We start from the raw sequence: 24255 nt of genomic DNA, 5'->3' as shown, positions 1-24255 counted from the left end.
CAGCATTTTGTTTACTTAAACATAGCATTTCCCAGTGTCAGACAAAGCAAACAATGTCTGTGTGTTGTTGTTCTTAATGTATTAAACTTACATGTGAATTTAGTCATACGAATTGAAGTATATGGTTGGAAAAATAATGTTAAACTTTCTATTGTAACTGTGATATGATTTTTGAAAAGGATTTTTGGTTTTAGAATTCATGTATTGCAAATGCTTAGTAAAAGAATGCTATTGACATGGGATCAGCACTCAGAGGCTTTTCTTTTTCCTTAGCCAAAGACTGTGAGCATGATCTCAAAGATACATGAGACGGAAAGCTCAGATGATTTTAGTCATTTGCTGCCCACTACATATAAAACTGTTTTTACCATATTAGCATATAAAACCTTTCTGTACTCTCCAATCCAGCTATGTTTATAATAGTGCTGGGAAAATCAGACTCACTTTCCCACATCTCTATTGTCCAAATTTTCTCTGTATTCGAGGATCTCAGACTGTGGGCTTTAGCAGGGCTTGGGAATTTTTAGTAATGCAAATTCTCAGGCCTTCCTCTAGACTTATGGAATCAGAGGAGAACAATCTATATATTAAATCCTCCAGATTATTCTGATACACAGTAAGTTTGAAAATCACTGTTTTATGTGATTTAAAATTACAAATGAACTAATAATCACTTCATTATTCGGCACATAGGATCCTACCTAAAAAACTGACTATGATTTGGGAGGTACCATTTGAATGAAATATAAACAAAATCTGTACACTAACTTTTTCTGCATCCATTCACGTACAAATGATATTCCATATAAATCTGTATTACCACATAATAATTTCTTTATAACTCATTGAATTTCCTATATCACAAAATGTTTCTTCTGATTTTCATCTGAAAAGGAGCTTGACAAATGCTTCTTTCCTGAATTCACATTCTCTCTCTCAAGCTTTCCTTTTATATAACATCTCTAGGCTGGAATAATCTCTTATTTATTTGATAAGCTGTCATCTTATTAAGTAAATGAAAATGAGAACTTTTCCACTTAACTTTAAAATATTCACATTGGTGTACCCTTCCCATGGAGAATAAAAGGAGTCTCAGTTCTGAAGTCCCTGGAAACTGCTTCTCACACAGGTGATTAAAGCTGTGGATGAAGGCTATCGGCTGCCGCCCCCCATGGACTGCCCAGCTGCATTGTATCAGCTGATGCTGGACTGCTGGCAGAAAGACAGAAACAACAGACCCAAGTTTGAGCAGATTGTCAGCATTCTGGACAAGCTTATCCGGAACCCAGGCAGCCTGAAGATCATCACCAGCGCGGCAGCAAGGTGACACTCAGATTTTGCTCTCACTCACACATCAGTGTATTTTCTGTATCTCCACTGTGTTAATTTTCTTCTCCCACTTCCCTAATTGCATTCTTTGAAGCTTGTTTTCCTGAGGACTGGAGAAAAGTGTCTTTCTTTTCTTCCTTAAAAAGAAAAAGAAAAAAATACTTCCAAGAGAAATTCTTATGTTGTTTAATCGTAATGATGAAATTCAGAGATATTTTTAATTTCCAGCTTGACTTGAGTGAGTCTACATTTGGGCTTGGGTTTAAATCTTCGGGAGATAGGAACCCTGGACATGTAGCTTCTTTTCACTCTTTACTATGTAAACAAAAATTTTAAGAGAAAAAAATGAAATCTCCTGGAGTGGTGGTGAATTCTAGCAAAGTCGTGATTCATTCCTCATCTAAAATAAAGCTTCAAAAATAATAAAGCTTCCAAAACATTGCACTGGGCCAGCAGATGCAGTTCCCCCCACTGTGTAACTAAACAAACATTTGTTGAACCTATATTGTGTGCCAATGACTTTGTTAGACACTGTAGAGAATAAAACGGAGTATAAAATAATGTCAGTGTCCGGCAACAGAAGACAGATGTCAGTACATCAAAGCTATAATGCAATTCCAAATGCGTGACAGACATGAAATTTTATGCATATTCCTCCTCTGTTCTCTTAATGATTTTGAGGAATGCAAGTTAAAGTGTATCTAAAAAGTGCTATTGGAGAAGTAGGGAATGAGAGATGAATTTTGTCGGTGGCCATGAGAAGGGAAAAAAAAAGTGTTAATATATTTAATACTTCTCAGACAAACTAAAGGCAAAGCTGTCATGCTTAAAGATTTATATTCTTATTATACACATAAGAGCAAAGCAGGTCTTTTCCATTCTGATGATATGTGCTCTCATAGGACAATTACATGATTGTAGTAAAAGAACTATATTTAGTATGCATATATATCCACAGTATTAAATGGGATGTATAAATGCTACATAGTGAGTGATGATTTACCATGACTCATGTAAAAGATGACTCATAAAAAATGTTATATCAAAAAGATATAACATAATGCTTTATTCAAAGGAGTTTGTTCCTCTTTTGCTGTCTTTGCTGATAATCACCGAGAATTATGACTTTCAAATTGATAGAGCATTTGCTACTGCACTTTAGAATAGCATATGATTTTTAACATTTTAACATTAAGAGGAACAATGATATTAAGACTACATGATCCAGGTTTTGCACTATATTTGGATGAAATGAATAAGAGGAATCTGAACCAAAGTCTTAATATCAGCATCTAAGATTATAGATTATTTGTTGAAAATAACATTTAGGGGTCACTAAGATTGAACTTGATTATATATCCTTAGCAGGAAAAACTACTTGTAACTTATCCTGTAAGATTGAATCTCTTGCTCAAATCTTCACAGAGAGAAACTGTACAGACTCTCTTGGAAATCTGCCCGATGGGTTGGATCCACATAACGGGTTGGAGAAATCCCTTCTCTGGGCCATAGTTTGTACCCTGAATCCATTTCTTTTGATCTTTACTCAATAGCAGTCATGGGGGGAAAGCAAGAACAACAAAAAATAAATATCTTTCAGTTATTCCATATCGTAAAAAAGACATGCAAGCCATTTCTATAGGATAATATTTCTAACGCATGTAATATGATCAAGGTATATTTAATTCCAATTCTGTGTGGGGGAAATGGTGTTAATATCCGGTCATAGTATATCAGGATATCTCCTAGTACTCAAATTTTAAAATACTTCTTAAATTCACTTTTCTATTCTTATTGAAATCGAATATTATTTCTCCTAATATATATTCTTAGTACTTGATAAATTCTATGTATTTTACTCACGAAGTAAGTAACTTTAGGAAAATATTTTTCTAAGAGGTCCCATATATCTTAATTCACTTAAATATAAAAGTCATGGAAGTTTTGTTTATATGTTTAGTTATTGCCCTTAAAACACACAACCAGGTGGATTGCATCAATGTAAATTTATTAGTTAACAACCTTAAGTTTCATATAACAGTGTCAAGAAAACATTTTTTTCTTTAGAAAATTTGCTTTTCCATTTTAAATAATGTTTATTTCATCCTTTATCATCACTGATTAAACTCATTCCCACCCCCCTTTGATTTTCCAGTGATGTTCTTGCCACACACTTCATTGAGAAAATATGAGCCCTCAGATGGGAAATTCTGGCAACAAAACAAAAAGTTAGGTGCCTGCACCTACCCGTCTTGTTTTTTTTTTTTTTTTCTCTCTCTCTCTAATTATAAAAGGGGCGTAGAGCAAGTGTCCATCTACTTGTCAGAGACAAATCCTTCTTTTCTCTCCCTCTCCCCCAACTCTCTCCCTCCCTCCTCCTTTGCATATCTAGATACTTTTGGGGGGCAGAACCATTGCCACAGAAATGTGCTAAATTACATTGTTTCTCAATCTCCCCTGGCAAGGGGCACCTGGGTGGCTCAGTGGGTTAAAGCCTTTGCCTTAGGCTCAGATCATGATCCCAGGGTCCTGGGATCTAGCCCCGCATCGAGCTCTATGCTCAGTGGGGAGCCTGCTCTGTCAAATAAATAAATAAAATCTTAAAAAAAAATTCCCAGGCAATAAGAATCACAGGATAACTAATTAAATAGACAGTTATCCTGGTCTAGGAAACTCTAGGAAAGGGGAATAGAATTTGGACAGTTTGATAAAAAAAAACTCCAGGTGATTTTTATCATACAGGGAATTTAGGAGATGCTGTTTGCCAACATTATCTCTGCTGGTCTCACATCTCTGCCAGGTCCTTCCTTCTTTATCCACAGGACTTCAGAGTCTCACAGTGTCTTCAAAATTAATATTCAAAAAAATTTATGCTTTTGTTTTCTCGTGGTAGCTTCATCCTTCCACTGCTTTCCTAATTTAATTTCATTTGTGTGCTTTCTTTTTAAGTATCCATTACTCAGACAAATTCTAAGTCCTATGAGATCAGATGCCATGTCTCTCTTATATTACCAGTACCAAGTTGGTACTGGGAACTCAATGACTATCTACTAAGTACACCAATATACATTTTCTAAAATAATAAACATCCATTTCAATAGAAGGATTTTTTTAAAAAAATCTTGTTTTTTTTTTCTTTTCATTATATAGATTTATGCAGACATTGGTCATAATACTAAAATATTAAAATTTTCTCCTAAGCAAAATTTCATGTCTCTATCAACTCACCTCCAAAATGTCCTCATCCAAGCACACTAGGAGACTGTCCTCATCTGATTTTGTGGGTAGCACCAAGAATTCAAGTTTCTGAATGACTTATTTAGATTAGTGTATAGAATTATGCCTATAAACTCCATTAGGAAAAGTAACATTATTCCATCATTCCAATGGAGATGATGTTTTCCAGAGTCAGCCTGTGTCTAGTTAGTTTCATGGCAAAATTTATTTCATATACATTACAGAAATCCTTCTATGATGCATCATTTCACTTTTCAACCTTCATTCGAGTTGGTGATTCATAACAGAATAATTCCCAGAGAACCTTCCACTGAGAGTGTCTTTGTGAATATTCCTGCTGGAAGTAGGAGGGTATATTAGCAGATGGTCGAGGTGTGCCAACTAAAAACTTAGATATTGCAGACGGTGGTGGGAAGAGAAGGAGAGTTATATAAAATTTTATGTTATGTTTGCCTTACGGTAATTGATTTATTTTCCTAAAAGTAGTGTAATTGAAGGAGACATACATGAACTTGAAGTTTAGACAGTACATTGATATGAAGCCACAGATGTTCAGTTAGAAGTTACTTTATGCCAGGCATTTTACTAGGCTCTATGATGATTAGTCATAGAGAAGAAGTAACTTTTGAACACTGGATGAAATATCTTTAGGCAGATCAGATCACATCAGGCTAGGGGAACACTGTGCAAAGAAGCGAACACACAAAAACTTAAGATACTTCCAAATTTTTTGGCATCATACAATTCTGCAGAAATATAGGATTTAAAAAGGCAAGGATGAAGAAAGAGCCTGATAGATTATTTCACAGGATAATGGAAGATTTCGTGGCATCATTAGAGATCTGGACTTTTGTCCATAAAGAAAAGAGAAACCATGGAAGATACTTAAGTGACATGTGGTCTGCTGCCTATCAAATAGGTCTCTGGCAGATAGTCCTAAGAAGGGCTGGAGTAAAGACATTCATAATAAGGAGTTGGGAGATGATTTCAGTTGTTTAAGAAAGAACTTCCTTTCGGGTAGAGCAGAGGAAACAAAAAGAAAATGTATGAGTTCAAAAAGTTTTACTGAAGTATTATAGGACATGGTGGCCAAGGAGCTATGCAGATCGACAGGGAAAGTATTGGAGAGTACTTCTAGGTTTTGAAAATGGAGGACATGAGAACAGTGCTCTCACTGACAGCATAGGAAGGGCATAAGGAAGAGCAGGTCTGTGAGACAGAAGAGCATTTTGGAACAATGAGACCAAGTCCCACAGGAAACTACAAGTTCGCATATCAAACTGGGGGAGAAATTAAACCTGGGCAATCAATATAGAGCCTTCTCTCTAAAAGATAATAAAAAGCCTCAAGAAACTTGCCTAGGGGTACAGACCTCAATCTAGCAATGCTGGGTTGGTTTGTTTGATTTTTTTTTTTTTTTAAGATTTTATTTATTTTTTTGAGAGAGAGAGGTAACACAAACTGGGGGAGGCAAAAAGAGAGGGGCAAGTAGATTCCACACTGTGTGGAGAGCCTGACATAGAGCTAGATCTTAGGTCCCTGAGAACGTAACCTGAGCCTAAGTCAAGAGTTAGGCACTTATTGACTGAGCCACGCAGGTGCCCCTAGTAATGATGGGCTTTATCACAAATATATCTCTTTTTATTTTTCTAGTATTGTAATTTGTAATTAAAACTTTGATATCTCATGGTTATAGGGAGATTTTAATCTATGAGTAGTGGAGGGTGTCTGTCACAGAGGTTGACATTGGGTCATCCCACTCCTCCCCCAATCTGTCTCTATGCTTCTTCTTGCTGCCTCTGGGCTCTCTTGATGTTTAGGGAGCCTTTTTAAGCTTCTGAACGCCTCCATCACTTAATCCAGAACCAAAATGTTTGTAAGGGCCAGGAAGCTAATTGAAACGGGTGAATGCTTCTATCCTATGTAACACGGTGTGATGGTAGCTCATGAGGATTTCTGGCCCCTTATAAGGGGATTGTAGAGCCAATTAATGTCAGTGGATGGCAGTCCTAAAAGAAAAAAAAAAAAAGTATGAAACATTCATAAATATCTCAGAGCATTAACCCATTGCATACACTACCCAGAGAGAAAGAAAACGGTCTCTTTAGAGCTTTAGGGGAACAGTACCAATCACAGAGCAGAAGGATACCAAGTGGTTGGTAGAAATCAGGGGCAGAATTAAAAATGTGACTTAGACCATTACTGAATCCACAGCTCCAGGAATTTTCCAGAAGTGAATAGAATGAACTGTTATCAAAAGCTGCTTAAGAGTGGTGGGGAAAACAAGACGACTGAGAGAAAAAAGCCATTCACTTAAGCAAGGGTGATAACATTGGGTTCTTTTTAGAGAAGTATTTTTTTTTAATTTTTTATTTTTTATAAACATATATTTTTATCCCCAGGGGTACAGGTCTGTGAATCACCAGGTTTACACACTTCATAGCACCCACCAAAGCACATACCCTCCCCAATGTCCATAATCCCAACCCCTTCTCCCAACCCTTCTCCCCCCAGCAACCCTCAGTTTGTTTTGTGAGATTAAGAGTCACTTATGGTTTGTCTCCCTCCCAATTCCATCTTGTTTCATTGATTCTTCTTCTACCCTGATATGAGGAAGTGGTGATGCAACATGGGGGCTTAAGTGGGTAGAGAAGTATTTTGATTCTTTTACAGTGGTAACATGAGATATACAACATTTTAAGAGGTTTAGTTATAATTGGATGTGAAAAGTTAATGAAAAATCAGTGCTTTTAAAAAATTTAGAAAAAAACGTAAATGTAACGCACATGTGTAAAACGGTAAACAAAGTTCCCTCCTTTTTTAAGAATTGAAGAAATCGGGGCATCTGGGTGACTCAGTTGGTTAAGCGTTTGCCTTTGGCTCAGGTCATGACCCGTGGAATCTGGGGTTGAGCTCTTTGTTAGGCTCCCTGCTCAGTGAGGAGTCTGCTTCTCCCCCTGTGCCCCTCCCTCTGCATCCCTGCCCAGCTCTGTGTTCTTTCTCTCTCTCTCTCTCTCTCTCTCAAATAAATAAACAAAATCTTAAAAAAAGAAAAAAAGAACAAAATCTTTCTTAAAGAAGTTCTTGATAGAAAATATTTCCATGGGGCACTTGGGTAACTCAGTCAGTTAAGCCTCTGTCTTTGGCTCAACTCATGCTCCCAGGGTCCCGGGAACGTGGAACCCCACATCAGGCAGAGGGAGGGCACTTCTCCCTCTCCTGCCTACCACTCCCTCCCTGCTTGTGCTCTTTTTCGCTCTAATAAATAAATAAATAATTTAAAAAAGGAAAAACAATACTTCCATAAAAATAAATAGAAAATGGTCTTAGAATGATAAATTTTCTCCTACTTAACATATAATTTAGTTACACAGATAGGAGAAATAAATCAAATTCATTTTTAATCTGGGTGGCTCTGTTGGTTAAGTGTCTGACTCTTGGTTTCAGCTCAGTCATGATCTCAGGGTGGTGAGATTAGTGTCGGCATGGAGCCTACTTGAGATTCTCTCTTGGTCTCCCTCTCTACCCCCACCAAGAAAACTTAAAAATTCATTTTTTAAAAGAGACTATTTTGAAGAATTAATCATGTATAATTTAAATTATTTTATGATACATACTTTATGCTATATAAATACTCAAATGCTTAATATTCTATATAAAATATAGCTTCTGGATTTAAATGAATTAAGTTATTTTTATGAATGTAGCTAAATTAAAAATAAAGAAGACTAACAATAGAGAAAAATGTGAAATGAATTGATTCATTTCTACTTAGGCACTAAATAAATTCCTTTTTAATTTATGGCCATTTATATAAAATAAAATAGAGACTTTTTTTCTTTAAATTTACATAATTTAATACTCCAGGCATTTGGATTCTTCAATAATATTTTAATTTATGGAATACATATTTTTGGCATAAAGTATTGAATAATACATCCCGTGCATTTAGAATGAGGTTCTAAAGTGAAGGCAACCAAATTCATGGCATAAGGTCTTAAACAATGTATTGAATTATAATTTAAAAAAAAATTTTTTAAGTATTTACTTGTTTTAGAGAGCATGTGAATGGTAGGGAGAGGCTGTGGGAGAGGGAGAAAATCTCCAGCAGAGTCCCTACCGAGCATAGAGTCCAGCATTGGGCTCCATCTCAGGACCCTGAGATCATGATCGGAGCCAAAATCAAGAGCAGGGTGCTTAACCAACTGAGCCACCCAAGCATCCCTCTAATTATAATTTAGAATGAGGTTCTATAAATCCAATTATACTCAGGTAGTTTATTGAAATAATTTAAAATATATTGTTCCACTGTATTGATCACTAACTTTGAAGGGATTTTTTTTTTATTATTAATTTGGCAAGATAAATAGGAGTAAACATAAGCAACACTAGTAATGTTTCCCTGTTAATAGCAGTAAATTCATGTAAATAAAATACTTCTGATTTCTAAGAGAATATGATATAATTCTTTTTGAGAATAACTGTTTTTGACAAATACTACATCCTTTAAGAGAAGTCTAACAATCAAAAACAATCTATTTCCGAACGTTGACTTTGACCTCCAATTCTGAAACTGACAAGGGGACTTTCCTCACTGATCAAATACGATGAAGAAGCTTTTATAGGGAAGCGAGTGTGCCAAAGACCCAGATGATTTTTTTTTTTTAATCTTAAAAATCAAAGTAGGTAATTTTGCCATTGAGAGGAATTAAGCCAGATGTAATAGCTATAACTGCTAAGATTCTTATCCTTAAGGCCCAGAGATAACTAAAATAAACACAAGGACTTGACTTTTCTTTGATGTGTCATGGATATACTACTTTCCTATTGGGAACTCTATACACTCAAAATTATTTTTAGTTACTTAGGACAAATTAAATTTTCCTAATCTTATGTGGAATTTTTAATGTGAGTGATAAAAAGATCAAAATTGTAATAAATCTACATATAAAAAATTGACAAATACAAGATTTACCCCTGAAATATAGCAGGAAGACATTGTTTAAAATAAAAAAATTAACAATTAATCAAGAAGAATCATTGAAAAATTAGATAACTAATTTCAGACAATAATAAAGATAGATATAATTGATATTCTGTCTTTAAGAAACTATTCTTGAGTACATATATTCCCTGGAACTATTCAGAACAACAGACAAAATGTAGATAATTATAGTCATAGAGTGTTCATCTCCGCTGTTACTGATATTTACTTCTAAATGTAGTTGGGACCTACTTACTTATCAAGGAAATGTGTATTAATCATTGTTTTTAATACATGAAAAATAAAGTCATTTGTATACCAAAAGGAGTCTTTATATTCTAAAAGGATAACTTAACATTCAATCCTAGTGATTTGGAATTCTAATTCAATATTGAAATAACCTCATTATGGAAGATATTCTTGGGACTGGCAGTTCTTTATTCATATTTGGTCCCCAATATTGGGTGCTAATTGGTATGAAACCATTTGCAGGTAAAATAGGAATTGATGGGAAGAAAATACATGCATACCTCTTTAATGCAACAGTATGAAAATCCATAAAAGAATAATTCACAAGCCTAAATACAAGGAGGGAGAGAGAAGGGGGAGGAAAGTTATTTTTTTGCTTCCCCTGAGCAAACATGTAATTTCCATGATTTCTTTTTAATGACTGCGGTTTGCGGCCAGTAGGTACTGATTTATGAAAAGCTGTAAAAGATCAGGTGGAACTCTGCAGGACACCGTTTACAGCTGCATGGATTGAAACCTATCTAATTTGTCTAGTAAAAGTGTGAGCTCACGGAGCACATCACCCAGCCTATAAATTTCCCCTTCAAACCCAAGTCTGGGGCTGGGTCTAAAAAAAAAATAGCCAATGCCTGCAGCTGCTCAAAAAAGCGGACATTCCCTTGGTGCGCATGAAGAGACATCACAGGCTCTTCACAGTGAGAGACAAATTCCTATCCATTGATAAACTCTCCAGATGTCCTCTCTGAGGAGGAAAGGAACCAATTTTTATTTGAATTCCCCAGAGAAATCCTGGAAGTGGAAAAATGATACTTTGCAGGGCTGGTTATTCTGAGGTCACTGGCATTAAAATTAGGCCATTCTTTGTCTTCATTGTACTTTGATCCAAGTAATAAACAGAAAAACTCAGTTGGGGTCACTCTAATCCCTAATCTGCACGTCCTGTTCCATTTCAGTTTGTTTATACTAATTTTCTCTAAACTCTTGTTGAGTCTGGCTATAGTGTTGAGTTTAAAAATACAAACCAGTTTGAACTGAGAAGAAAAAGTTCTGCATTTTGCTATTAGGCACAGTTCATAAATATTCTGAATAAATGTCCTGGGGTTTGATTCTTCATACCCACAAGCCCATAAATAAAGGAGTATTGCTGTTCATGGGACCAAGAGTCGACATTAGATTCTTTACTGCAGCTACTGTAGAAATACAAGCTGTGGGGTGTGTGCGCGGGCGTGTGTGTGTCTGTGTGTGTGTGTGCCTGTGTGCACGCGTGTGTGTGTGTGTGTGTGTGTGTGTGTACACGTTTGCCTATAGATGGTTTAGTATTTTATTGTCTTCTAAGTATGACTTCATTTTTCTTATAAAGTTATCTCCACCTGATTTAATGGGATTCCTATCAATTTTGTTTGCTAATTCAGTGACTTATCCAAGGGGTCCAGTGTTCTATGTAATGCTTGCTAGTGACAAAAGCTATTTCACCCATGAGGGCCATGCTAAAACAATCCAAGAATATTGTGTAAATTTTGGAATCTGGCTTGTGTATCTGCATCTGTAATTCCTCAAGTTCCTGGGAAAGAAAACAAAACCAAGAAATTTTCAATGATTTAACCTTTTTTACAGATGAGTAATTTAAAGAGTCATAGAAAATTATTTTTACATATTCCCCTGAAGAGAATAATTTATACAATGTTCTATTTATATTGTGTAGTTTTCTAGGTATTCCTTGAAGGAAAGAAAGTCAATGATTTTTAAAATAATATCTAATTTTTGTCTCTTTTCCATTTTTTAAAGATAACCTCTGACTGTTAGTTAAAACTAAACCATAATATATAAATGAAATTATAAACTCTATAATTTTTTGGTTTTAATTTATAAATAAAATACTTAAGGTAGATGAAATTGCAATAGTTGAGTTTAGTTTAATGGGAAGAAGGTTGAAAAGCCATCTATTCTCAGCTGCCCTCTTCTTTACAAATGATCAGGAGAGGGAGGGAACTAGCTATTGAGCTATTTTTTCCGTAGAGGATAAAAATACAGACAGAACCAAACTGTCATGCTATCAATTTTTTCTTCAACTGAGTATTAAGATTTCCTTAATATTTCTTTATATCAAATGAAAAAAATACTTAAAAATTTATCTTCATCAAAAAAGTTTAATGTATCCCCATCAAAATCCAAAAGGACTGTCAATTTACATTCTCTCATGTGTCTCCAACAGTAGCCTGCAGGGTTAGGACACGATACAAAATTGTTCAGGTTTGAGAATATTAGCCTCACACTTAAGCATGTTTTCTATAGGAGTTAGTTGAGAAATATTATCAGTGGTAATAAAAATCTCCCAATTAAAAATTCCTTTTAAATGTCAGTAGAGTTGGCATATTTGTAGATTTGCTTTACAGAAACTTTTCCTCCTGAGAACATGAGCTTTACCACATTTCCTAAATGATAATCAATGGTTATTATTCATAGATAAAACACTAAGCAGTTTAATTTTGTCAGGTCTGTTCCTTCTGTCTTTATTCCGTGCTACTTCTAAAAATATTATTGAATTGGTACTTTAAAGAGCTGAGTTTGTTTCTAAAATAAGGATAAATGTATGTTAGTATATTCTTCATTTGTTCTGTCTTCTGACAATTCTAAATGTTGAATTTAAGCACCTCAAAAAATAGATTTCATTTAGGCAAAGTATTAATTTTTCATAGATAGGAAAATATGAAGTTGAGTTAACAAATCCTAACATTGGGGATTTTAAAAAGTTTTAAGAGTTCAGTGCTAATTCAATTCAACTGCAATATCACAAAACATGAAAGATTCTGAAGGATAACTTTGAAAAGGTAAAAATCTAAATGTACCTTCTCAATTATAAGTTAAAGATTAGGTTATGACACACATATTTTTAATGTTAATAATATATATTATTTGCAGTAATGAAAACAAAAACTACAGACGTGAGAATAGCATACCTATTTGCAAGCATTGGTTATAGAATCATTGTGAGCTTATAAAAGTTACTGGCTATTCTAATGAGGTCCCCAATTATACCTGCTTTACGAGATTGTTGCCCTATTATGCTCCTAAGATTGTACATGACTAAACTTCTAGTTGCTCAGAAAGATAATTAACAGCATCACCACATTCCTAGTATTTTTCATGAACTGGGATTGTTATTTTCTTTTTGAAGTTTTAAAAACTTCAACCATTTGACTAGATGTATTACCTTATGTCAGAATAACAAATAGCTAACTGATATCATATTACATGTCTACACATCTCTGAGTTTCACTTAACATATGTACTCTTTTTTAAACCTCATTTAATCTTTAGTTGTGTGAAATCTACTGTGATGGTCATTCCCATTTTACAGATGTGCAAACAGACAAGATAAGAAAACCAATGGGGGGACGCCTGGGTGGCTCAGTTGGTTAAGCAGCTGCCTTCGGCTCAGGTCATGATCCCAGCGTCCTGGGATCGAGTCCCACATTGGGCTCCTTGCTCCGCAGGGAGCCTGCTTCTCCCTCTGACTCTGCCTTCCACTCTGTCTGCCTATGCTCGCTCTCGCTCGCTCTCTCTCTGACAAATAAATAAATAAAATCTTTTAAAAAAAAAAAAAAAAGAAAAGAAAACCAATGGGGTTGCCTGGGTGGCTCAGTCAATTAAGCATTGGCCTCTTGATTTCAGCTCAGGTCATGATATCAGGATCATGAGATTGAGCCCAGTGTTGGGCTCTTGGGATCCTGCTAGGTGTACTGCCTGTTTGAGATTGTCTCTCTCCCCATCTGTCAGTCCCTCTCTCCTCACCTGCACATGCACTCACTCTTTCTCTCTCTCTTTCTCTCTCAAATAAGTAAATAAATCTGAGAGAAAGGAAGAAAGAAAGAAAGAAAATCACTGAAGATCAGATAGTGTGAGCTATATCCAGGGTTCATCCCAAGCCTTATGGTTCCAGTGCTTGTGCACTAGACCTCTACATTTTGTGGAATATAAAAATCGAAGAGGCCACATCTTGGAACCACAAAGTACTTAAGAGAAACACGAGAAAAGCAATATGAACAAAGTTCCACCAGTGGCCAGGAGTGTGGGCTTTGGTATAAAATAACTTGCGTCTAAATCCTAGTTTTGCCCTTTTTTGCCTGAGGAAACCAAGATTTGTGATTTAATCTCTTTTAGTTTTGGTTTCCACATCTATTGTAGGGACATATTATCATCAATGTTGTAAGAATTAAAGCCCTTCATATCTGTGTAATATGCTTAGTATAGAAGCATAATATTCAATGTAATCATTATTTCCAGTTGTTAATATTCATCTCAAAACAAAGGTCTTCATAACTACTTTTGCTCAAGCTCCTTTCCTTGAGAGGAGAAAATGAAAAAAGAGGACAATCAATTTTCTATCTGGTAACTGGTCCCAGTCTTATGAGTCAAAGGACAATTATATGGGTCACTGAGAGCTGAAAAAACACCCCAAGGGCATTTTACCAAAAGGCTGCTTCTTTTGGCTCTCCCAGGATAAAAATATGGTCCCTTCTGTTTCTTTTATGTCCCTGCTGTTCCTTTTATTCACCAGATCTTGCGGTTGGGCATAGATCTATGGTAAGGCATGTAATTATATAAAACAGTTCTAGAAGTTTCCCTTAATGATGATTGTATTGTGCAATATAAACCACAGTCATGATATCTATTATCTATTTATCTCTCCCTCTCATCTTTCTCTATAAATCATGAACTCTATTTGATGTTGTCATATATGTGAGAATTTCATTTATTGTTACTCATCTACTTTTTCTATTTCTTTTGTGATTTTTATTTTTAATGACCTATGTGACATTATTTACATCTGTGCTGATTTTATGTCCTACCATAATTACAGTCTCAGTTATTCAACTGTCCTTTAGACAGCAACCTGTACAATGTCTACAAATGAACTTCCAGACAGTTAGGTATTCAGTATGGCATGTCTACTATAACTGGATCCTGAATTGCCACCATCTTTGCTAATAGTTAAAGAAAATAATTGAAGAAGTATGTATTGGTCTATTTATGCATTCCACTGGCAAAGTTTTGATGATTTACAAAGCGGTCGTGAGTGGAGAGGGAAGCACTGAGACAAGATGATTGCACAGTATTCTTGCAAGCTGCCAGCTTGAACAGATGAAGCCTTCATGGCAGATAAATTCCACAAATAAACAGGAACACCACATGAAGTCTGGAAGTTCCTGCTGATGTTGGTGTCAAATTTTGACACGCAGTAACACTGCTGACTCCTGATCTCTCTTCCTTTGGTGTTTTCGTTTTTTGCAGGCCATCAAATCTTCTTCTGGACCAAAGCAATGTCGACATCACTACCTTCCGCACAACAGGTGACTGGCTTAATGGTGTCCGGACAGCACAGTGCAAGGAAATCTTCACAGGCGTGGAGTACAGTTCTTGTGACACCATAGCCAAGATTTCCACAGAGTAAGAGAAAAATTTTAAGACTAAATGATTCTGAAATTTCTGCTGGACATACATGTTTTGAATTAATGAGCTATACATGTTAGCTGAACCTCTGAGGTTCTTACTGTCCTCTGGGTCCTGGGTCTCTTTGTCAATGACATCTTCTAGATTTATGCGTGTTGATGTCTTTTCTCCCTCACCATAGCTCCCCACAATAGGTGTCTTTATTGAATTATGACCTTTCTCAGATAGACCAACAGATACATACCCACTCCCAGCCCTAATGACCCAAGTTCTTAGTTTAAGACATAAGAAAACATAGCATCATGATTAAAGCATTCCTGCATTTGTGATTTTCTGTTATTTATAACAAAGCCCAACCTCTATAGAAGAGGAAAATTAAGGACTAAGTGGATAGGATGGCATATAGGGAAACACATTAAAGTCTAAAAGTAGTTTCACAAATACTAAATAATTGTATTTCATCACCTATTATTGACTGTCTATCCTTTGAAGGGTATCATGTTAGAAACTGAAGTTATAAATATGTTTAAGACATAATATTATTGTTTTCCTTAAAAGGCTTATAGTCAGATTGGAAAGACAGGATATGCATAATTACTATGCATTAATTAGTGTTAATTTATGGTGTCATGTGTAAAGGTCAAATATCAAGTATAACATGCTGTGCTTCTTAGGGATTTTTGCTAATAAGAATTCTTTGATATAATAAGAATTCTTTGAACACATGGGTCTAAGGCAAAGAGAGTTTATAAAGAATTAGCTGAATCCAATATATAATCAATAAAATTAGTCCTCCTTCATAGGATATGGTAATTGGGAAGTGGAAAAGGAAGAGCCAGAAGCCATATTCTCCATCTCTCTGTGAAAGAAAACCAATTTAATTGATGTCCTAATTTAACTGCATTGTTTTTCTTTTTTTGCATAGTGACTTTTTTTTTGCATTTCCATGCACAAGTTCCTTTAGTCTTATCCTTGCCATTCAATATCTTAATATTCAAATGTTGAATACTTAAAGATTTTCATTGTCACCCTGTTGGTCATTTAAACAAAGTTACTGTGGAGAGCAACAGATTAGATGTCAAAAAGGAGTGTACAGTATAATTAATAGAGATACAAGTGCCTAACAAATAGGTAAAGCTTATCATGTATAATATAGCTTTCCAATAGGAAGCACAGAACTTCACAAAAAGATCTTTAGGAAGGGAACGTTCCTATTGAAGGAGAATTTGCTCTAAGAAAATAAACCCACTCCAATCTACTTGACACATGTTGGCTTTTCTGTATGAAGTGGAATGTAATGTTTATTGAATAGACTTCTGACTCAATCAGCAATACCATTTGAGTTTCTGTGGTAGTTATTTTGATCAGACATAGTCTCAGGATATATTAATGTATTTAAATATTTTTATAAATTCTTATTTTAGTAATGTAAACAATTAGGGTTATGCTCTACAAGACACCTGCTTCAGAGCACAGAGGCATAGCAAAGAACAAACACAAAGTTGGACATTTCTGCACCATTGCCAGATTTCCAAAGACAAAGGTATACAAATGTTTATTCTCCATCAAATATCAACACTCAGAGCTTTTAGATAATGAAAAAGCATGCTAGAGTGGATTAGCAGAGCACTGTTAATATGATTAACTGCTAGCTCACAGTTTAAATAGAGTCATATGTTGGGAGCTGTGAATGTGGTAATAAGGCTATTTGCTTAAAACGATGAAGTAGTGGCATTTGCTCTACTTCCAAGTTTGGGATGTGTCTGTCTCCACACTCCTTTGTTGGACAGTGAGCTCTTTTTGGCTGTTGAAAATTTTTTAACTTAATTGTTATTATTTGAATGACCTGTGAATGTACACGGAAGATGAAAGCTGACTTTTCCTGGGAGACTCTGCTCTTTCAGATTTGTCCTTCACACGAAGCCAGATGGTTCCACATCTACTTCAATCCCCACAATGTTCTTTCTCCTGTCGTATCTCCTTAATGCAGGGACAATGTAGAATTAGCATCTATTGACCTAAAACTCCTTGAAAATAATTGTCTTGTGGATCTCTGTGGTGTGTTGTCCTTCATGCTCCTAGTTTATATAACAAAAATGAAAATGTATTAAAAAATGCATAATACGCAATATGGGGAAATTGAATGAGGCAACATATTTACCTCAAATGTTATAAAATATTTAACTTGGTATTTCATCCTACCTTTTGCAGTCTTGGGCTTTTTTGTTTAAATGTGATTCTTTTGTGTCATCCAGACTCAATTCAGAAATGATTCTCTTGACAAAATAACTCTAGATATTCTTTTCAAATAGGACAGAATGCTTAAAAAAGGATATTGAGTTTCTTTTTTTTCTTCTCTCCAGATCTTCAAGTTACAGGAAAAGGGTCAATAGAGCTTCATATCCAAGTAAATAATTATCTATTTCAGTTAGTGTAGGGACTTCCTTGACACACAAGCTAATCAAGCTATCTAATTTTCAAATGAAATCCAGAAAATATGCAGTTTTGTTCAGTCAAAATAACATGTTTTAAAATATTATTGCAGAACCTCCGATGGATTTAGGGAGGTCAATGTGAAATGGGAAGAGAGAACAAGAAAGGGCAAGAGTGCTTACAGAAACTGGAGAGAGCATTGAGTGTGTGCAATGAATATTAGGCAGATTAATTGCTACAGGTCATTATCCTGCACCCTTGGATGCCATTCTTACAGTGTCATCACCTATCCTTTGCCTTTGAAGTGCCAGCCAGATAGCTTATTAACCTCTGGTCTCAGTCTCGAGCTGCTCTTTAGACTTGAACTTTTCCACTGCTCTTCTGAATAGGGTAGTCAAAATGAGATAAGCACGTGGGAATGTTATTTAGACTACAGGAGCTGATGTTTACAACTATTTTGGACTTGGCAGGCTGGTGGGTAGGAGACACGTTGGCAGGGTAGGGAAGCTAGGGGGGACATAAAAATCTAAGCTAAGGTATAACCTAAAGAGATAATTACTTTATATTTTCTCCAAGAATCCTTTGCATTGAATATATACAAAATTATGTATTATTTATTTACATTGGGTCCAGGCACAGAATCTGAAATAGTTTTATGCAAGAGATTTCTTGAGGAGTGTTTTTAAGACATACATCTATTAAAAAAAAAAAATGATGAGAGGGAAAAAAGTGATAAGGGGGACAATGTACTGAAGAACACTTGTCCCTTCCTGTTGGAACAAGAGTCATAGAGCTGGGCAAGTCATGAAAGTATAATATAGAATTGGAAGAAAGATGAGAGGAGAAATACAAAAAGATTGAGGATCTATTGATTCGTACAAATATATTTATATCTTCCTGTTTTCTGTCTGTAAATTTCTATAGTTAAGGATAAATGGGGAAATGCTTTTTATTCATTTAAAAGATAGATCCACGGTATATAAAGAAGCAAACTCCCGTACAACACATATTCTCAGAAGCGGGGATCAACATATGTAAATAGCCTATGTTACTCTAAGGGAGAGTTTCATTATCCACAGTTACACAGAGCGGCAAGTCTGGTGTCACCATATCTAACCACTAGCCTTCCTGGTGAAGCAAGGCTGCTGGAGGAAACTCAGAGAAGACTCAGACAAGATACAAGCTATACATTAAGAATTTATCAGCCCCTTGAATGGTAGCAGGGAGGTAAGGGCAGTTCATCGGGATTTTATTCCCAGCCTAGGTGATAGGAATGCAACCCCATCTTGGTTAATTTTCTGTAGCAGATGCATAAATATCATGTAGATTCCTTCTAAAATTGTTATCCAGTGTCTGCTTGTACACCTTTGTTGCTTGGGAACCCATTTTTTAAGAAATCAATTGGTCCATTTCTGTGTAATTGAACTCCCAATTTTTTTTTCTTTTCTTTATGATCAAAATGAAAGAGGCCCTTCTGTATGTTTCTGTGTATGTGCACATATTTGAATGCATATTTTTCCTTCTGGCCATTCTCAGTTAGCCTGGCATTCCTTGCTAAGTGATACTTTACTCCTCTATGGCCTTCCCCAGGTAAATGTAATTTAGTCTATTTATTTATCCTTCATTAAGTAGATATTGAGCCACTACTAAATGATAGCCATTGTTCAAGGTGTGGTTGATAAACAGAGTACAAAACCGACAGAAATCCCTTTTCACATGGAATTCAACTTGTTATGGGACAAGACAGAGAATAAAGAAAATAAATCAGAAGGAAAGGCAAAAAGCTGGTTGGTGATAAATGCTTTAGAAGAAAATGAAACAAGGAAAGAAAATAGGAAATGCAGGTATGAGTGCAAGAGGTTTTGCAATATTAAATAGGAAGTTCAGTTAAGGAGTTCTGAGAGGGCTATGTTTGAGTCAAGACCTGAAAGAAGTGAATTTTTGAACGAATACTTGAATCAAGGTAATTTAATTAATCATTTGCACATGCTTAGCTAAGTCTCTCCCACATCCAAATGAAATTCCTTTTGTTCTTAAAATCTTTATTTTTGCATCCACAATAAAAAAAAATCTTTGGGGCACCTGGGTGGCTGAGTGGGTTAAAGCCTCTGCCTTCAGCTCAGGTCATGATCCCAGGATCCTAGTGATTGAGCCCCACATCTGGCCCTCTGCTCAGAGGGGAGCCTGCTTCCCTTCCTCTCTCTGCCTACCTGTGATCTCTGAAATAAATAATTAATCTTTAAAAAAAATCTTTATTTTTAATGCCTGGTTTCTAGGTTTCTAAGTTTGAACTATTTTAAGTTAAATATTTTTGATAAATGGAAATCGATCATAGTCACTGCTTTTACTTGGAAAGGAATTTATACTTTAAAGAAATTGTTTCAGTTGTCTATGGCTATATAACTAACTACCTCAAAACCACAATTTTATTGTATATCACGATGTCATCAGTTATGAATTTGGGCAGAGCTCAGGTGGGTGATTCTTCTACCTAATGTTGGTGCTGACTGAAACATTCATCTAACATGAATCTGGTCTAGTCCAGAAGGCTTGAGATGATTTCCTTATGTCTGCCCTGATGCAGACAGCTACACAGCTAGCAGTGTAGACTAAATGCTTGCACATGGTTTCTCCAATGTCATAGTCTCAAGCTAGTCAGACTTACATGGCATCTCAGGGCCCAGTGATGGTGTCTCAAAACACAAATGGAATATTATAATTTCTTGAGACCTGAACATGGAAACTGATACAGTGTTACTTCCAACATGCTCTTGCAGTAAAAATAATCCCCAAGCTAGCCCAGATATAAGGAAATTGGATAATGACCCACAAAGAATTTATCATCTATATTAGTTTCCTAGGACTGCCATAATAAATTACCACAAACTTATTATCTTAAACCACAGAAATTTATTTTCTCACAGTTCCTGGAGCCCAGAATTTGGAAATCGAGGCATTGGCAGGCCCATACATGATCCAAAATGTCTGGAGTGGGGGAATCTTTCCTTGCCTCTTCTGGCTTCTGGTATATTCTAACATTCCTTGGCTTGCAGCAACATAACTCCACAATCTCTGCCTCCATCTTTACATGGCCTTCTTGTCTGTGTCACTTTGTGTCTAAATATAGTCTCTTTGGATTCAGAGCCCACCTTAATCTAGTACGATCTCATCTCCATCCTTGTCTTGATTATATCTGCAAAGACTTCATTTCCAAGTAACGTTGCATGGTGAGGTTCCAGTTGGACAGAAATTTTGAGGGGACACAAGTCAATCCATTAAACCATCTATTCTTCATAATGATGGAGGTGGAATCATCAGGATAGAGTACGTGGATAATGCAAAAATCAGAAAATTAGGTTCAAAGCACTGGGATATATGATTGTGCAAGATTTGCTGATTGAAAATCTTCTGCTTATATACCATCCAGGAAACCAAGATTCTCACCACACATTTTCTTCTTTCTTTACAGTGACATGAAAAAGGTTGGTGTCACTGTGGTTGGTCCACAGAAGAAAATCATCAGTAGCATTAAAGCTCTAGAAACACAATCAAAAAACAGTCCAGTTCCAGTGTAAAGTGTAATTTCTGGAAGAAAGTGGTGGCTGTGGAAGATCTAGTATCATTCTACAGACAGATGATAATGCTGGAGATGCTGGTGGCAATTCCAAGCCCAATAAGACACTCAGATATGAATACAAATGCCTTAACATGGAATTGAAAGACTCTTTATTTTCCCCTATCATTTAGTGGATGGGAGGGGGGTGTATTTTGTTTTGTAATTGCTTTTTTATATTAGTTGATGTGTTAAATTAAAATTCTTCAGCGTGGAATGATGAAGAACTAGCATAGAGCCATTGATCATAAACTGATTATCATAAAAGCCGAACAAGTGTAATAACAAGATGAACATGGTGGCTCTGTTTACTAATAGCCACAAAAGAAAAGACTTGTGATATTTTTATACACAGAAGAAATCTGTAACAGGTATTTTGTTTCTTTAAAAGCAAGCAAAATAGAGGAGTTTATACCTCAAACTATCTGGCCATATATACTACCTTTTTCATTGTATTTTTCTCTTTTATCTGTTAAAAGCATTTAGAAATGAAGTTTGTAGTTGTTTTAAGTACTATACATTTTTAATTGTTAGCTTCTTAAGTATTACCATGTAAAAATGTGTCTTAATTTTGAAGAAAAGTACATATTTATTTTCTTTTGAATTGTTTTTATTATTTTCTATTTATAGCATGATGATTTAATTTGGATTTGTTACAGCCAAGTGCCAAATGTTCTTTAAAATTGTCAGCAGTAAGAAACATGGTAAACTAGACATGGGGAATGATGGGTTTCTTTCCAGATTTTCTGAACCATCCACTTCTATGTACCTATATCTATATACAAAAAGAAAGAAACCAAACCCCTTCCCTGTTCATACATTACTTAAATCTCAGTTTGAATTATCCTATCCATTTTTGTCTCTCCATTTATTACAAACTGTATGCTCCTAATTTAGTGTAATATACTGGCTTGTATGTAATGGATTCTCAATGACATACCTGCCCTGCTCTGGTGCTTAGGAGACCATTAACTCCCTCCATTAGTAAAGGAGCTACATTTGAGCTCCTGAGTAGAGAATAGCTACACTGGAAAAAATTGGAATCCTATTTAGATTGCTGCATTAATTGGCAACAAAGCCTAGAGGCCAATGCATGAGTTAAAAAAATCACTTGCTGACAGGCTTTGAAATGTCACTTAATATCTTTGCTTAAACTTGTTGAACTGTTTATAGGGAATAATGAAAACTAAACTACTCATCTGTGTCACTGGGGTTTAGCTAATTTAATTAAACATTGTGATCATCAATAGCAGGTAATATTATCTTTAAGAGTCTTCCACTGAAATGCACCTGTTGTAATTTTGGTGTATAACTTAGAAGCCTTGAACTTCTCTGCATTTATTGAGCATCTGATTTTCACACGAGCTGGTTATCTAGCAAATGACTAAAAAAAATCTGTAGACAATGGAGAGATCTCTCATTGCAGGAACTTAGAATTACTATTCCATAAGGGCCAAATATGAGTGTACTCAATAATATTTGAAAAGGTATACCTGATGGAGATCTAGCGACTAATATATTGTGAAGCAACATTTTAGTTCTATCTATATTCTTTCTAATGCTGATAGGATCATGTTATGGGAATAGACATGAGAAATGCATACGTCACAAGAGTTGGATGAATAAATCAAAGCTGCAACCCTTATGTTCTTATGCACAATGGAACACTATACACCTTACAGTCACAGATCAAAATTCACAAGTGCTAATTTGTTGTAAATTTAGTGTAATAAAGCTTAGGTTGTGTTCCTTCATGTATGAGATTATTTCTTAGATTTCTGCAATATTCCTTATAGTAAAATCATCCTACTAGAATTCTGTATTGGATATAGAAGAGCATGAACTTTTAAAAAGATATATGCGGTTATGAAATTAATTACAAATTTCACTTAAGCCTGCTAGAAGCAGCTAAAAGACATTTTTTCTTTCTGTTTTTTTTTTTTTTTTTTTTTTTTTTTGGTAAATCAGATATTTTGTTTGTGTTTTGGAATGTTCATCAAGACTTAAATCTGGCTTCAATCTCATTTTTTACCATACTAGCATTTACTTTCTTAGTTACTATTCTGAGAATACTCAAAATCTGTGCATTTCATGAGTTAATAGAAGTTGAGATTTGCTAGATCTATTTCACTTCTTTTGGCTGTGGTTTCCATTTGAAAGTAGAGATTGTATACACAGTATATTGCTCTTCATTTTTTCCACTATTTTTCTATCTGACCTCTTATAAATTTACTTTACATGCTTTTTACTCTGTACATATGTAAACATAACAGTGTACGATTCTTAACTGTGGAGTAGAGGTACTAGAATGCTGATGGCCATCTCTTTGTATAGGACATGCATTGACTTTCAATAAACATGAAAACACACTTCTTCACAATGTTATGTACCATATTATCTGTTTTGTATCTTAAATTTGATTTGCATATATTATTTATTTCTGGTAACTCATGCAGTTTATGCTGTGCTAAGTATCAATTAAGCCATGTATAAATGTGATATGATTGGCAATATGTATTTACTTTAAACTTGTATTTTCAAAAATTACACATTTAGTTTATATCATACAATGTAGATGGCCTCTTACTAATGTAAAATGATTTGTAGTGGAAACATTTATATTTTTATAATAAACATAATGAAAATATTTTTTACAGATTGGAATACAGAAGTGGTCTTTGAAGCTTTTTTAAACATTATAAGATATGTGCTTATTTAAACAGCAAAATAATGAAATTTATATAAGCCACAAAGAATGTGCTTCTGTTTCTTTTTTCTCCAGTAGTGAGGAATGTTCATTTATATAATCAATTTTGTTGTCTAAATCTCATTATCAATAAGCTAGAAAAAATAAGCAGTAAGTACTACCTTTATCATTAAAAAACAACTTTATTTGGCAAATATTTTGATTATAAGTAACGGAAAAACAAATTAGGTTAAGGAGAAAGAGAATTTTGAG

General features: G+C 35.1%; 1 protein-coding gene across 2 annotated transcripts in view; it reads left to right on the top strand.

The window, feature by feature from the left end:
* The window catches only part of EPHA3 (EPH receptor A3), a 354141-nt gene extending 330181 nt beyond the window's left edge, over positions 1-23960 (top strand). For both annotated transcript variants that reach the window (XM_032351772.1, XM_032351763.1), the window contains exons 15-17: positions 1130-1323; positions 15092-15247; positions 21153-23960. In XM_032351772.1, the coding sequence (XP_032207663.1) occupies positions 1130-1323; positions 15092-15247; positions 21153-21258 (456 nt within the window). In that variant the 3' untranslated portion in view covers positions 21259-23960. The remainder of the gene's footprint in view (positions 1-1129; positions 1324-15091; positions 15248-21152) is intronic.
* The last annotated feature ends 295 nt before the right edge of the window (positions 23961-24255 follow it).

Source organism: Mustela erminea, chromosome 1 (genome assembly GCF_009829155.1).
Source record: "Mustela erminea isolate mMusErm1 chromosome 1, mMusErm1.Pri, whole genome shotgun sequence".
Classification (NCBI taxonomy): Eukaryota; Metazoa; Chordata; class Mammalia; order Carnivora; family Mustelidae; genus Mustela; species Mustela erminea.
This window is presented reverse-complemented; position numbering and strand designations above follow the sequence as displayed.